Raw genomic sequence first — 15,357 nt, 5'->3', positions numbered from 1 at the left:
TGGAATGAATGTTGCAATAACAATAAAGATGATTATTATAATCCTGCTACATCTTTTTGCTCCATTCTAATTTTTTTTTTTTACTGAGATCCAAAGTTTCTTGAGTGGTTTTAGATGGGCATTAGATTACAGGACAAATAGTCCATGGAGCAGAAGTGACCCACATCTGTGAGGTCAGACCGACCTGCACACAGATCTGTAGAGATGACAACTGCAGGTGAGCCATGATTGTGAACAGGTAAAATAATATCTACCACTTTAAAACAACAGTTCTACTGAATTATGGAGGTAAGTTATGTTGAATGGCTACTTGGATATACTTTATGGATGTGGTTTTAGCAGGAGAATAAATCTGTTTTACACACAAAGCCATTATCTTCTTGTTATTGCTTGACTCCACTTAGAGAATACTGTTTTCCCTCTTTATTTCCCAGCAGAGTTAAATATTCTTCACACGCTATAAGTAGAAAATTACAAAGTGACACAAGACTAAAACGAGGGGAAAATTTTTTACCAACAAATTACATTTATTTCTGCTGAAAACCAACAAAAAAGTAATACATCAACAAATGAGAATTAGAAAATTCTATCATAGAAAGACAAAAAAACTGGATGGATGGGTGATAATATTAAACAAACCAGTATTCTAAATGAAACATTATTTATTTATATAAGCATTAAAGCGTTAAAATAAAGCAATAACTGCTAGAATACATCTCAAAAGTTTTACATTATCGCTTCCATTATCTTCTTGTTATTGCTTGTCTCCACTTAGAGAATACTGTTTTCCCTCTTTATCTACCAGTAGAGTTAAATATTCTTCACCCCCTGCTGAAAACAAACAGAAAAGTAATACATCAACAAATTCAAAGATACAGTTGGGAAATTCTATCATGAAAAGAAAAAACTGAATGGGTGACAATATTGAACAAACCATTATTCTAAAGTAAACATCATTTATTCATAAGATTTACTTATTAACAGATAATGTTAATAAGTAAATCTGATAGTTTTCTTCTTTCAAAAAGCATTAAACTAAAGCATTAACTGCTAAAATAAATCTCAAAGCTTTTACATCATCACTTTCTTCTAACCAACACTCCTAATTGCTGCAGGAAAAAGCTTGATTTTAATCAGACGATGTGTTGGTGATAAACAACTGCTGAAACATTTTCAATGTGTGGTAAAACATCTTTATTATCCCCAACAAATATGTCTAGATAATAATGAATGCTTTGTTTCTCTTACATGACAAACATGCATTAATAATCTTTGAGTTGACTTGGAAAACTCCTCACTGTTAATAAATGAATTGATTTGCAAAATAATGGTTCTCAGACCTGGCAGATTAATATTTTTATTCATCCAAGACATTTATTTCAGACTAGAAATGAGACAGGTGTCTTGTAATCAGGAGCTGATACATGTTTATACAAATTACAAATCATCCGAATGAGATGTAATAAACACAGGAACTGCTGTATCAACCTGAGATTAAAACTGTCCCAATAAAATGTTTATTTCATCCAAATCCGTTCAGAAGAGAACCTGAAGCCAAGCGTGGCCATTAGTCGACACAAACCAGTAGATCCTTAAAACACTGAAAGGCCACGTTAGGTTTTCTCAGCTTGGAAAGTTATTTCTAGATTGGACAAAGTTCAGGGAAACGTCTTGTGAGAAGAATAATATCTAAGATTTTTTATCATTTAGATTTTCTAGTTTAAGATCTGGATTTACATGCTACACATAAACAACCATCAGACATGTTTTCTCTTAAGATTTACACAACCATCATCACTTCTGTTTACAGACACCACTGTCTTCAAAGTTCTGGTTCAACACTGAAGGACAGAAGAGATGAACTTCAACTGGACATCAGAGGAAAACAGCTTTGATAACAGCTTCAACATCAGCGAGAGCATGAACACCACTCATAGAAACCATAGTGATAACAGTGACTATGATATAGTTAAACAAATCATAAAATGGGGGAATTTGATCACCATTGGCATTGGACTTCCTTCGACTCTAATAGTGATAGTTGCAGTTTTTCTACAGGTGAGACAAAATAACTTAAACATGTTCAGCAACAATGAATGAGCTTGTAGGCTGCATTCTGAGCTCTCCTGCCTCCTCCCTTCCCAGCACAGCCTGATTGGTTTCACCTGCCAGCAGTGTCCGAAATTAACTTCCTGATTTACCGGCCAAGTTGGCCGGTAGATGTAAAAATCAACCAAAATATTACCGGCCAAAATATTAATCCTGACCAGACCTCAATTTTTATCAAAAATTAAGAGTGAGATTATGTTAATTTTCGAGGGGCGTGGTTGGGGGCGTGGCTGTCTGGACCCTGGAAGAGAAATCCTTGTTTCCTGACTTTAATAAGAAAATATTGTAGTTGATTATAAAAGGCACAATGAGAATTATCACATTTACATCCAGGCAATCAAAACACTACAGATTATCATTATTCTGTACGTGTTGGTCTCATTTGTGAAGGCAGAGTTTCATCAAGCCTATACAGTTCAACATTTTTCTCTCAGCTGCCACACTTAAAGCACGCAGGGGTTCGCACTGTCTTTACGCTGATCCAGCTGCTGGATTTTATCCTGGTGCGCTGCGCGCGGGGGATAAACAGTGGGGAAAATGCATAAATGAAGACTGTAAAGGGCTCCTTTAGAGGGAAGAGAATGAATAATGGGTCTGAGCTGAAGCCCCTGATTTTACAAGTTCCTTAAAAAGTCTGCACCTATATTACATGTAACGCAATTTTGCGCACCTGAATTCAAGCGCAAGGCAGCAGCCCACCCGAAGCACCACTGGCTCTGTGTCATTAAAAACAAAAGAGCATTAAACATATCTTTTGGTACGAGTGGAAGGACATTAAACGAGGCACTGCGCCTCTCTCCTCTCCTTTCTCCACACGTAGTTAAATGCAGAATTAATAAAAACGAAACTTATAAACAGACTAATGGGCGTACTGTATCTGACTTACCAGACTGTATCTGGTTAGCAGATCTGTTTTCTGATCCAGCGTGCAGCCATGACTGGTTTTGAATGAAGGCTTTATCTGGGAGCCACTCTCCCCAGAAATAAGATGTGGAAGAAGCTGAACCAGCTCCGCAGAAGGCGCGTCTAGACTGAGCTCTGTGAACGGATCATCCGCAGCCCAGATGGGGTTTGTTATTTTTATTTTATTTTTTATTTATTTGGTACAAAGATTTACTCGCCATGTGGCAGCTAGCCCTCTGAAATTCACTCGCCAAACGGGAAATTTACTCGCATTTGGCGAGTGGCGAGTGTTCATTTCGGACCCTGCCTGTCAGGCTGCAATTAACCTCGGACTGTTTCCACCTGCTCTCACCACTATATCTACTCACCTCAGTCTGCTCTTGCTCGCCGGTCCGTAAAAGTTCAACTCCTGTTCAGTTCACAGCCAGTAACTCTGTTCCAGCTCAGCCCGCAGTCTAGGGTTCGTCGGCTCTGCTGCTCTGCCTTGGTCTCAAGTTCTTGGCTCCTGTGTTCCGTCCTGGTCTCCAGTCATCGCTGAAAAATCACTTCCTGGTCTGTCTCTCCGCACTACTCCTCCAGCTTCTGCACCCTACTACTCCGCCTGGTAATAGACTCTAGTTCCTCATGTCATCCTCCATCCACATCGTACAATAAACTCTCCTAAGATCCAACTCTGTGTGTGCGTGCTGTGTCCGGGTTCATCCTAGAAAAATATCAGTGTCATTAGTTACTTTTTTCTCTGTTGTCTTTGTTGCAGGTGAAAAAGGATCAGGGTGTCCCAGTCTACGTCATCAACCTTCTCTTTTCTGATCTCGTTCAGTTCTGCGGCAGAATTACAGTTAACTTAGAGTGGTATGATATCGGCCGTTGTTTCACGTATTTTGGTTTAACAGCCGGTGTTGGATTCATGGTCTGTATCTCCTTGGAAAGGTAACTATGTGTTTCCCTTTAAGCTTCTTTATTGTCTCATATAATCCCGTTAGTCAGCACCTGATAGTCTCCATGGACTAAACAGCTCCATCAGTTATTACAGGTATTTGGTCATCGCCAAGCCACTGTGGTACAGATTCAGGAGAAACATCAAGACATATGTGGTGGTCTGTGTGGTGGTCTGGACTCTTCCTCTATCAGTTTTGCTACCTCTAATTCTGGCCACTGAACGTACTGCTGGTTCTATTATTTACGAAATCATCGTACCTGGTGTGTTCCTCCTGCCCTTTCCCTTCTTCATCTTCTTCTTGGTTGGGACTATTAAAGCTCTGTCTGGAGCCCTCAGTGTCCCAGCAGAAGAAAAAAGACGAATCGTAGCCATTCAGGTTGTGGTGCTGCTAATTTACTCTCTGCTTTTCCTGCCCATGATTACCGTGCTCCTGTTAGAGGAATACAGTTTAATTCTTGATATTGTGGCCATAGTTTGTCTTTATATAAGTCCCCTTGCAGACACAACTCTGTATTTGTTAACTCGTAAAAGCATCCTGGATAAGTTTCTGGCTTCACTCTGTTCTTGTAAAGCATCAGACAATCAGGAGATGAGCAGCAATGATACTGAAAGCACGACTGCTCCACATACTGAGACTGTTTAGGGTTTAATATCTGGAGCCTCCACAACAATCTACAGTAGCTGCTTTTTGGGTTGATTAGCAACTGTTGTAGCCAAAAGCTTTTTATTTAGTCATCTCCTGTTATTCTGTTTAGTTGCAGGTTTGGTGCAGTTCCAGATTTCTGCTGCTGGCTATCTTTGGGTTTAGGTGCATCTCATCCTGACTGGCACTTCCTGTTTGAACCCTCCTGGATTTCTGACTGTTCTGACTAGACTTTTACAGTGTTGTAAGCTTTATTTGTGTTAATACACTTTTCTTATTGCCTGTTTAGATTTCATGTTACCTGTATTTTCCTTTAAGTTACATGTTTCCCTGTCATTTGTACTCTATATATTTCCATGAGCTGCTATTTGGTTGGTAACTGTATTTTGCTACTGCTTACGTACGGAAACGCCAAGGGCAAGGGACGGGCGTATGGAAACGCCAAGGGGAAGGAACGGGCGTATGGAAACGCCAAGGGAAGGAACGGGCGTGTGGAAACGCCAAGGGAAGACACCGCCGGAGCGTGAGGGAAACGCTGGGGCCCAAGGGAGAAGTTCGCCAGGGCGTGAGGGAACCGCCGGGGCGTTCCCTCACTAGGAGTCAGAGGGCATCCTAACACGCCGGGGAACCAAGAACGGAGGGCGTCTAAACACGCCGAGAAACCAAGAAAAACCTAAACACCAGGAACTAGAGGGCGAGCTAGGCAGCAACTGACCGGGTACACCAGAGGGCACAGACGACGACACAGGAGCGCCGGAGGGCTCTGGTGGCGACCTGCGTATGCTGGGCAGCGACTGACCGGGTACACCAGAGGGCACAGCTGACGATTAATGAACGTCGGAGGGCTCTGGCAGCGGTACCCAAACTGGGCAGCGACAGGCCGAGAGGACCAGAGGGTTCAGCCGGCATAAAGGTGCATCAGAGGGCTCTGGCAGGGAGGGGAAGAAAACAGAAAAAGGTGATCGGAAACCAGAGACCTTGGGATGCCAAACTAAACGGAAACAGAGGACTAAAGGGGACTAACCGAACTAAACCAGGGCACAACAAGGAAATAAACAGAAACAGGGAAGTCTAAAATGAAACTAATGAGGGCTCGGAAACATCAAACTAACTAAACAGGGGAACTAAGGGTGTAGAGACCTTTAAGAGCGCAGGGACCCTTTAAGAGCGCAGGGAACCTCTTTAGAGCGCAGGGAACCTTTAAGAGGGCAGGGAACCTTTTAAGAGCGCAGGAACCCAGACAGCGCAGAAACTATGACACAGACATTAAGGGAATTAAACAACAAAACTAAGAACAGATACGGAACTAAGACCTGAATTAACAAACTAGACAGGGATCCACAGGAAAAAACAGAAAACTACTGGGCCAAACAAGAACTACAGGGGCTACAGCTAGAAAACCGAAACAAACCAGAACACTAGGAAGGGGACCAAAACCTAAAGAAAAACTATGAGACTAAGCCAAACAGGGAGACGAGGGCAGGGGCAGCTCAACTAATAAACAACTACATAACTAAAACTAGAAAAAAGAACACAAACAGAAAATCTAAGGTAAAACTAGAATTCAGAAACAAAACACGAAAGACTAGAGACAAACCCAGAACAATAGAACTGAGCTGAAAGAAATAAAACCCCAAGCAAGACAAAAACTCAAGTAATCTAAGCAGGAACACAAACCGAAACTACAGAACTCTAAGAAAAACTCTAAGGAACACTGAAAAAAAACCCTCTAAAACCAAAGATTGTTAAGTAACTCAAAACCCCAGGGCAAAAATAACTCAAAATAACAACAGAAACTAGAGAACTAGATGTCTAACTAGAAAACAAGAGAACCAGGAAACTAAGGCAAACCTGGAAAATAAAGCTAAACTAGGAAACTAAAGATCTAAGTCAGGAACTTGAGACGCAGACAGGAAGTTGAGCACGCAAACAGGAACTTGAGAGCGAGGATCTTGAGACGCTGACAGGAACTTGAGAGCGAGGATCTTGAGACGCTGACAGGAACTTGAGACGCTGGGCTGCGTCGGTAGTGGGCTCCGCGGAGAACGATCCCTCCAGCGGAACTCATCCAGCGGCGAAGGCACCCACAGAGACATTTAACTGAGGCGGAGCAGATCCTGCCAGCTCCTGCATCGTGACTCTGTGCATGCTTGGGTCACCCTGTGGCTGGCTCGTACTGTCAGGATTTTGTCGAGGGTGAACCCGGACACAGCACACACACACAGAGTAGGATTTAAGAAAGTTTATTGCAGGTGGATGGTGGTGACATGAGGAACCAGAGTTGTTACCAGACGGAGGTGAATGATGCAGGAGCTGACTGGCAGGTACAGAGTCCACGAGACAGAGAGGAGCTGGGCTGCTGCAGGACCAGGACGAAGACGGAGAGACTGAAGCCAGCAGCGTAGCCCAACAAAACCCAAACTTGACGAACCGGGAACCAAGACGGGGAACAGGTGCAGGCAGACACGAAGGAGACCAACAAAACACTACGAGCCAGCGACGAGGAGACAACTGAGGTGAGTTTATAAAGGGAGCCTGACAGGTGACGGGAATGAAGACTACTTAGAGTGGGTGTGACTAATGGCTGTGGGAGGGAGAGCTGGGTGAACTACAAAATAAATAGAGGCGACAACTTAACCATAACAATGGAAGTAAAAATTAAAAATGACGTCACTTCCGTGTTTCAGCATCACATCCGGTAATAAAGCGCAGTAAGAAAGCCCACACAGTGCTCCAGTTATACCTTCCTGGGGTGCCTTGCTATAAACAGGCACTCATTTCCTGTCCCTTCAATGGAGCGACAAAGGGGGGAATTCTCGCCGTCCTCTGCAGGGCCGAGGATCTGACTGGTCTCGGACAACTACATTCTCACTTCTGATGCCGAAGCAAAAGAATCCATCTACCAAAACCAGTTTTGTTTATTTTTCTTAGCTGTTGCAGAAAGCTCACTCCAGATGGCGTGGACCGCCTCCTGCCTGCGGACGAAAAGGATCCATTTTCCCAAACTGACAGTAAAAGCCAAGCTGAAATCACACACTGCAACTGGGTCAAAACCCGCAAGAAGGGCTCCGGAGCCGCCTGCTCCAACCATTCTGACCAGGCCATTGACGCACAGCCGCATGCCTGCTGCTGCTAAACAGCTTTCCCCTGGAGTTCACCCTCTCTTTTTCCACTGCTTTCATCTGGATTCCCAAGGTGAAGCGGACTGACACAGAGGCACCGAGAGGTTTGGCAGAGAAATTAACAGAGAAAGTTAAATGGTTTATTTAGGCTTATGTAACGTGTTTTAAAAAACATAGAACTAACCAACATAGCTCCAACTAGCTTCTTCGAATCTGGCCACGCCGATGTCATACGGTTATAACAAACGTTATCTACACAAGGGTTTTGATACCTGTGATGGGATATTCATTTTTGTGTTTATCCGGTCCGCTCATTATGACTAAAATATGAATTTTGAATTATCAGTACACATATTTTAAGATAAACGTTGGTTCGTTAACTTAGATCTGCAGTCATAGTGGCAGCACCGTGTGGGCACCGTGTAAGGTGGTGCCCTTGGCAGCAAGGCCTCAGTAAATCGTCTCGATGGCGGTTGTACTGAAACAGTAATTTCCCTCTAGGGATTATTAAAGTATTTCTGATTCTGATTCTGAACCAGGATTCACTGAATTATTGTAATGATGATGATCGACCACTTTTATTTGTCTTTTGTTTCTTTCTGTGTACATAGATCCTTTGATTCCTTTTATCTTGTTTTTGGTTAGTAGTTTTAGTTAAGTTTCACTTACCTACTAGAGAGGATTTGTTGATTGAAATATATTGTTAATTCAGATAAACAGCATTACATAGTGATGTTCTCTGGATGTTCATTTTATTTCTGTTAATAAATTGTTTAACTTGAAGAGAAGCTGTCACTGCTTTATTTTACATGTGTGCAGAGTTTGCTGTTAAAAGATCGCCAGTGCTCGTATCATCCCTTTCAACTATTGTCCTGATATCAGCTATTGATTTGATATTCACTAGACAATACCTAACAGCTAGAGAGTTGTTTATTAAACATTACATAATTTTAAACAGTGTGTAATTGCACAACACAGCATATATAGATGCACATCCACAGTTGCAGCCAATCAGACAAGTTAAAACAAAAGGAGCTGCTACAACACAGAGAACATTACTGCCCGGGTGAGAACCCCTCTGCCCCCCCCCCCCGCGCACCCCAAATACAACAACAAGCAGCTTATTATATCAAAGCAAATACTAGCTACCAGACTTTTTTCAAAATAGAGCCACTTTGACACGAGCAGTTATCAAATATCAATAAAATGAAAAATACAGAAGAAGCAGAATTTCCATCTTTGCTGAACAACACAAAATAGTGAACAAAGCAGTAATTTATAAGTTACTTTGTCATCAGAGTGCCCAGGCTGGACTTGCACCAGGTACTATTTATGGTTGAAGCAGTACTAAATAAATAACTATTTTGAGCTCTTTTAATGCTTTGAATAAAAAGGTTGTATTGGGTGCTCAGACAGTTTTGGAGGTAAAGAAGGTTGTGGGGTTCCTAGGCAAGACTAACTGCAAGAAGAAGCTTATAGGCTCCTTTTCCTACCTGCCTCCTTACTGACTGCACTTTTGGACAGCTCTTACAATGGCGACTTCCCGTTTTGATAAGAGTCCTTCCACAAAAGACATATTTGGATGCAACTATAGTCTGGGGGCTGCCAACTCTCACTCACTGGGCATGAGACTGACACATCTTCACATGCTCTCACTCCACACTCCCAATTTCTTACGATAAAAACAGACGAACATGTAAAGTCACCTCCGTTCCACTTAATTATTAGAAAAATTCTTTATTAATAAAAATGCAGTCCGCTGCTTCACCACAACCTAGGTGCTAATGACGCACAGTGGAAATTAGTTTTATGCTGAAAGTGTGATTATGTAAATATTTTGGTTTGTGCATGATTTCTTTTACTGGTTTTATTGGATGTTTTTGTGTTGCGTTGTTTTGAGCCAATGTGGACTCTGAAAAGACAAACTATTTGATTAAAACTGTCACAATAAAATGTTTATTTCATCCAAATCAGTTCAGAAGAGAACCTGAAGCCAATTGTGGGCATTAGTCGACACAAACCAGTAGATCCAAAAAACACTGAAAGGCCACATTAGGTTTTCTCAGGTTGGAAAGTTATTTCTAGATTGGACAAAGTTCAGGACAACTTCTTGTGAGAAAAACAATATCTAAGATCAGATGATGGAGAAAATCATCCACTTTGATCATTTAGATTTTCTAGTTTAACATCTGGATTTACATGCTACACATCAAGAACCATCAGACATGTTTTCTCTTAAGATTTACACAACCATTATCACTTCTGTTTACAGACACCACTGTCTTCAAAGTTGTGGTTCAACACTGAAGGATGGAAGAGATGAACTTCAACTGGACATCAGAGGAAAACAGCTTTGATAACAGCTTCAACATCAGCGAGAGCATGAACACCACTCAGAGAAACCATAGTGATAACAGTGACTTTGATATAGTTGAACAAATCGACACATGGCTGGACCGGATCACCATTGGCATTGGACTTCCTTTGAATCTAATAGTGATAGTTGTGTACCCAGAGTGCCAGTGTCGGCACTCTGGGTCCCTGAGCAAGACCCTTAACCCCAGATTGCTTCCCGGGCGCCGCACATGGCAGCCCACTGCTCCCCAATGGGGATGGGTTAAAAGCAGAGAATAAATTTCATTGTAATGTATGTTTCAATGACAATAAAGATGATATATTACTATCAGGAGTTTTGACATCCTTGGTCTCAGTGTCAGCTTCCTCCATCCTCACCTTGGCCTTTGAGAGCTCCAGTTTGGCAGCACTCACTCTTTCCAAAACAATCCGATGCTCAAGACATTGTTTAGCTTTCAGTTGGGATCGTTGCTGATGCAGCAGGGTAATCTGGCAAAGAACATTTGTAATTAGAGCATCTTTAGTTGGGTTTGCGGTAAAATGTACTCGCGCCGCCAAGATGGCAGCACGAGTACATCGCGAGGCTCACGGTCTCTCCAGATTCTGCAATTTTGCGTTGTTTTTCTTGCTCATTTGGGGTCTGTTCGTGCAGAACAGTTGTGCCCTTACATCGTACACCCGATGTGAGCTTTTGGATATTGGATTACAAACTTCTGACAGTTTTATGGACAACCTTCGACTCCTTCCTGAGATCGCCAGAACACGCGAGGCTTCGCACTCAGCTCGGCCGGCCGGAAGTGCTCCGAGGTGGCGCTGAGATAGTAAAAAAAGGCGGGTGAAGCGCGGAGGACTAAGAGCTAAGCTAAAGCTAACACCACACCAGCTCTCTTTACCCAGCATTTTCCTTGCCAATGTACGGTCGCTGCTGAACAAAATTGAGGAGATCCGACTCAACATTACATGCAGCAAGAGACTTTTGAACTGTAATGTCCTAATCTTCACGGAAACATGGTTAAACAGCGGAATACCGGACAATGCTATTGAGCTAGCGGGTCGTCATACATTCCGGGCGGATAGAACATCAGATGGCTCCGGTAAGACCCACGGTGGGGGACTGTGCATTTACATTAACAAAGCTTGGTGCACAAACTCTGCTATTGTTGAGAGACATTGCTCAGCTAACCTTGAGTTTCTCATGGTTAAATGTAGACCGTTCTATCTGGCATGGGAGTTCACTTCCACTATTATCACTGCAGCATACATTCCCCCGGACGCTGATGCTAAGGCTGCTATGAAAGAACTTCACGCAGCCATCAGTAAACAACAGACCATTCACGCTGAAGCTGCGTTTATTGTCGCAGGTGATTTTAATCATTCAAATTTAAAGTCAGTGCTACCGAAATTTCTCCAGCATTTTTCCTGCCACACCAGAGGAAACAAATTTTTAGACCACGTTTACACAAATGTGGTTGGAGCCTACGTCGCGACACCCCCACCTGGGTAAGTCAGATCACCTTTCTTTGTTCCTCACCCCCAAATATGGACCTCTCATAAATCACGTGAAGCCATAAGTGAAGACCATCAAGGTGTGGCCTGCAGGAGCAGATTCATCACTTCAGGAAAGGTTTCTACACACAGACTGGAGGATGTTTGCTTCTCAAGCCACCAGTGGCTCTCAAACAGACATTGACTGTTATGCCTCCTCTGTACTGGATTATATTAATACCACTACTGACAATGTTACAACCCAGAAGCAGATCACCACGTACCCAAATCAGAAGCCATGGATGAACAGGAAGCTGCGACTCTTATTGAAAACACGCAACACTGCCTTCAGATCAGGAGATGCACAAGCCTGCAGCTCAGCCAGAGCAAATCTGAAAAGGGGCATCAAAGAGGCCAAGTACTGCTACAAGCATAAGATAGAGGGACACTTTTCCAACGCTGACCCCCGACGCATGTGGCAGGGAACTAAGGCCATCAGTGACAATAAAACCACTCACTCCACCTCTGCAGCCACTGATGTCAACTTCCTGAACGAGCTGAATGACTTTTTTGCTCACTTTGAAAGAGACAACAGTGAAACTGCCACCAAGCTCAAATCCTCAGCCGACCACCCGCCAATCACACTCTCCTCCACAGATGTCTGCAATGCACTGAGCAGGATCAGCACGCACAAGGCAGCTGGACCAAATAACATCCCTGGACGCGTGCTAAGGGCATGTGCGGAGCAGCTCGCTGGGGTTTTTACAGACATTTTCAACCTGTCTCTTGCCCAAGCAGCTGTACCAACATGCTTCAAACGCACTTCCATTGTGCCAGTGCCAAAACACTCCAGCCCAAAGTGCCTTAACGAGTACCGCCCTGTAGCACTCACACCAATCGTAATGAAGTGCTTTGAGCGGCTGGTCCAGGCACACCTAAAAGACTCGCTACCATCCACATTGGACTCACACCAGTTTGCATACCGCGGCAATAGGAGCACAGGGGATGCAGTTGTCATGGCACTGCACTCTGTGCTCACACATCTGGACAATAAGAACACTTATGTACGCATGCTGTTTGTTGACTTTAGCTCAGCATTCAACACTGTCATCCCGGCTAAGTTAATAGCCAAACTTCAACACCTGAGCATCAACACCTCCATGTGCAACTGGATTTTGGACTTTCTGACCAACAGACCCCAGAACGTCCGATCAGACTCCAACTGCTCCACGTCCATCACACTCAACACTGGTGTACCACAGAGCTGTGTGCTAAGCCCATTTCTCTACTCCCTCTTCACCCACGACTGCAAGCCTGTGTACGCATCCAACTCCATCATCAAGTTTGCGGACGACACTACGATGATTGGTCTCATCAGCAACAACGATGAGACAGCCTACAGGGAGGAGATCAAGCACCTGGCCACATGGTGCACTGAAAATAACCAGCTCCTCAACAACACCAAAACGAAGGAGCTCATCGTGGACTTCAGATAAGATTCAACAGGCACGAACGACACCATCCACATCAATGGAATAGCTGTTGAGTCTCCAGTTTCAAGTTTCTGGGGACCCACATCTCAGTCCTGTCCTGGCCAACCAACACCTCCTGCTTGGTCAAGAAGGCTCACCAGCACCTCTTCTTCCTGACACTGAGGAAAAATCAGCTATCCTCGACTATCCTGGTGAACTTCTATGGCCGTGCAATAAAAAGCATCCTGACCAACTGTGCAACAGTGTGGTATGGGAGCTTTTCTGTTGCAGAGCGCAAGGCCCAGCAGCGGGTGGTGAAAGCCGCCCAGTACATCACTGGGACTCCACTACCCACCATTGAGCACATCCAGAAGAATCGCTGCCTACACCGAGCTCGCAGCATCCTTAAGGACTCTTCTCACCCAGCCCACAGACTGTTTTCTCTCCTGCCCTCCGGCAGGCGTTTCAGGTGCCTCCGGACCAGAACCAGCAGACTAAAGAACAGCTTCTTCCCCAGAGCTGTCCTCTGTATTGAACTCTAACCCTCACTGATAGACTCTCCTCTCCCTCCTCACACCTACCTTCATTTTGTTATTCTGTTATTTACAAGACTGTAATGTTCACCTGCACTCCTGACTGTTACTATTGTAAATACTTTTTACATGCATCTTGCACTACTCACCTTGACTGATATATTGATTTGCACTGCTGACTGTCTATTCGCAGTACCAATTGTTTACATTTACATTTGCAATACCGTACTTTAACTGTAATATGCAATTACCTTCCACTGCACTTTAATTTAAATAGCTTCTGTACAAACTCTATTTATTCATTTTATAGTAATAGCTACCTGTATATTATGCTCACAATTCTGCCTATAGTAATAGCCACCTGTACATATATTCATAGTACATGTAAACTCTGATATAATAATCATCTGTATATTATGCTATTGTACATATATGTAATTCAATCTGGAGAGACTCAGACGGAGAAAGAGAAAACGATTAACAAATTTATTTGACAAAATGAATAACAGTTCTTTGGCGCTCGGGCCCCGGCTGAAGATTTGAGCAGTGAATTCCGACGAATTCAGATGAGCCCATCAACACTGAATAGGGATGCTCCCCCGGGTCCCGACACTGGTGGTGGAGGTTGGAAAAGATGACGTCTTGGAATGCTGGTGGAGAAGGGGAGGAGGTGGGTCGAGCACAGCTGGAAAGCGACAGGCGGCGAGGGTGTGGAGCCTTTTAAACGGAAGCTTGATTGAAGATTGGAGAAAGCGGGTCGAGGTCCGGAGATGAAGATGACACAGTAACAGGTAGGCGGAAGTCTTCCAGCTTGAATTTGCGCCTAGGCTTCATAACTCTTTTCATAGTAATACCCACCTGTATATTATATTCGGTACATATCCAGCTGTAAATTTAGTTCAAAATACTAGTTATCTATATATACGTATCTGTACATATCTGTAAAACTCTATTTATAGTAATTCGGTACAAATCCAGCTGTAAATCTAGTTCACAATACTAGTGACAAATCGATCAGTAAAATTATGTCTATAATAGTATACATCTCCATATGTATTTAGTAATAACTCATGTCCTGTACATATGGAACCTCTGCTTATCCTGCACTTGCTGCTATTGCACTTCTGGTTAGACCTAAACTGCATTTAGTTGCCTTGTACCTGTACCTGTGTAATGACAATAAAGTTGAATCTAATCTAATCTAATCTAATCTAATCTAATCTAATCTAATATGTCAGCACAAGGTCTATAGTATGGAGCCAAGAGTGCGTCGCTTTATGCACATTTTGAGCAAAACCAATTGAATCTAGGATAGTTTTAAAGGCTACACTAAGGTTATCACATTCAGTGTCAACATGGATGTTAAAATCACCCACTATAATAACCTTGTCAGTGTTTATCACCAAATCAGATAAGAAGTCTGACAGCTGATCCAGAAACTGAGTGTAAGGGCCTGGTGGACGATACAAAACAACAAACAGAAGAGGTTTTATTGCTTTGCAGTTTGGATGAGGGAAACTGAGGGTTAAATGCTCAAAAGAACTGTAGTTATTAATTGGCCTGGGACTAATTAATAAATCAGACTGAAAGATGGTTGCCACTCCTCCTCCTCTTCCCACAGAACTGGGAATGTGGAAATTTGAATAACTGGAGGGAGTTGGCTCATTTATACTAACGTAGTCCTCTTGTAGCCAGGTTTCTGTGAGACAAAATAAATCAATCTGATTATCAGAAATCAATTCATTAACTAACAAAGTCTTCGGAGGGAGAAACCTTATATTTAATAGACCAGATT

At 43.1% G+C, this 15,357-nt stretch overlaps 1 protein-coding gene across 1 annotated transcript; it reads left to right on the top strand.

Moving 5' to 3' along the window:
* Window positions 1–224: 224 nt before the first annotated feature.
* On the top strand, window positions 225–4,796 carry LOC110368973 (G-protein coupled receptor 4-like). The gene is made up of 4 exons (XM_021320194.2): window positions 225–238; window positions 1,848–2,058; window positions 3,770–3,942; window positions 4,046–4,796. Exons 1-4 carry the CDS (start codon window positions 225–227, stop codon window positions 4,593–4,595), a joined length of 948 nt encoding a protein of 315 aa, XP_021175869.2. The 3' UTR covers window positions 4,596–4,796.
* Window positions 4,797–15,357: the final 10,561 nt, after the last annotated feature.

Source organism: Fundulus heteroclitus, unplaced genomic scaffold (genome assembly GCF_011125445.2).
Source record: "Fundulus heteroclitus isolate FHET01 unplaced genomic scaffold, MU-UCD_Fhet_4.1 scaffold_595, whole genome shotgun sequence".
NCBI lineage: Eukaryota > Metazoa > Chordata > Actinopteri > Cyprinodontiformes > Fundulidae > Fundulus > Fundulus heteroclitus.
Note: the sequence above shows the minus strand (reverse complement) of the source record. Positions and strands in the feature narration are given on the sequence as shown.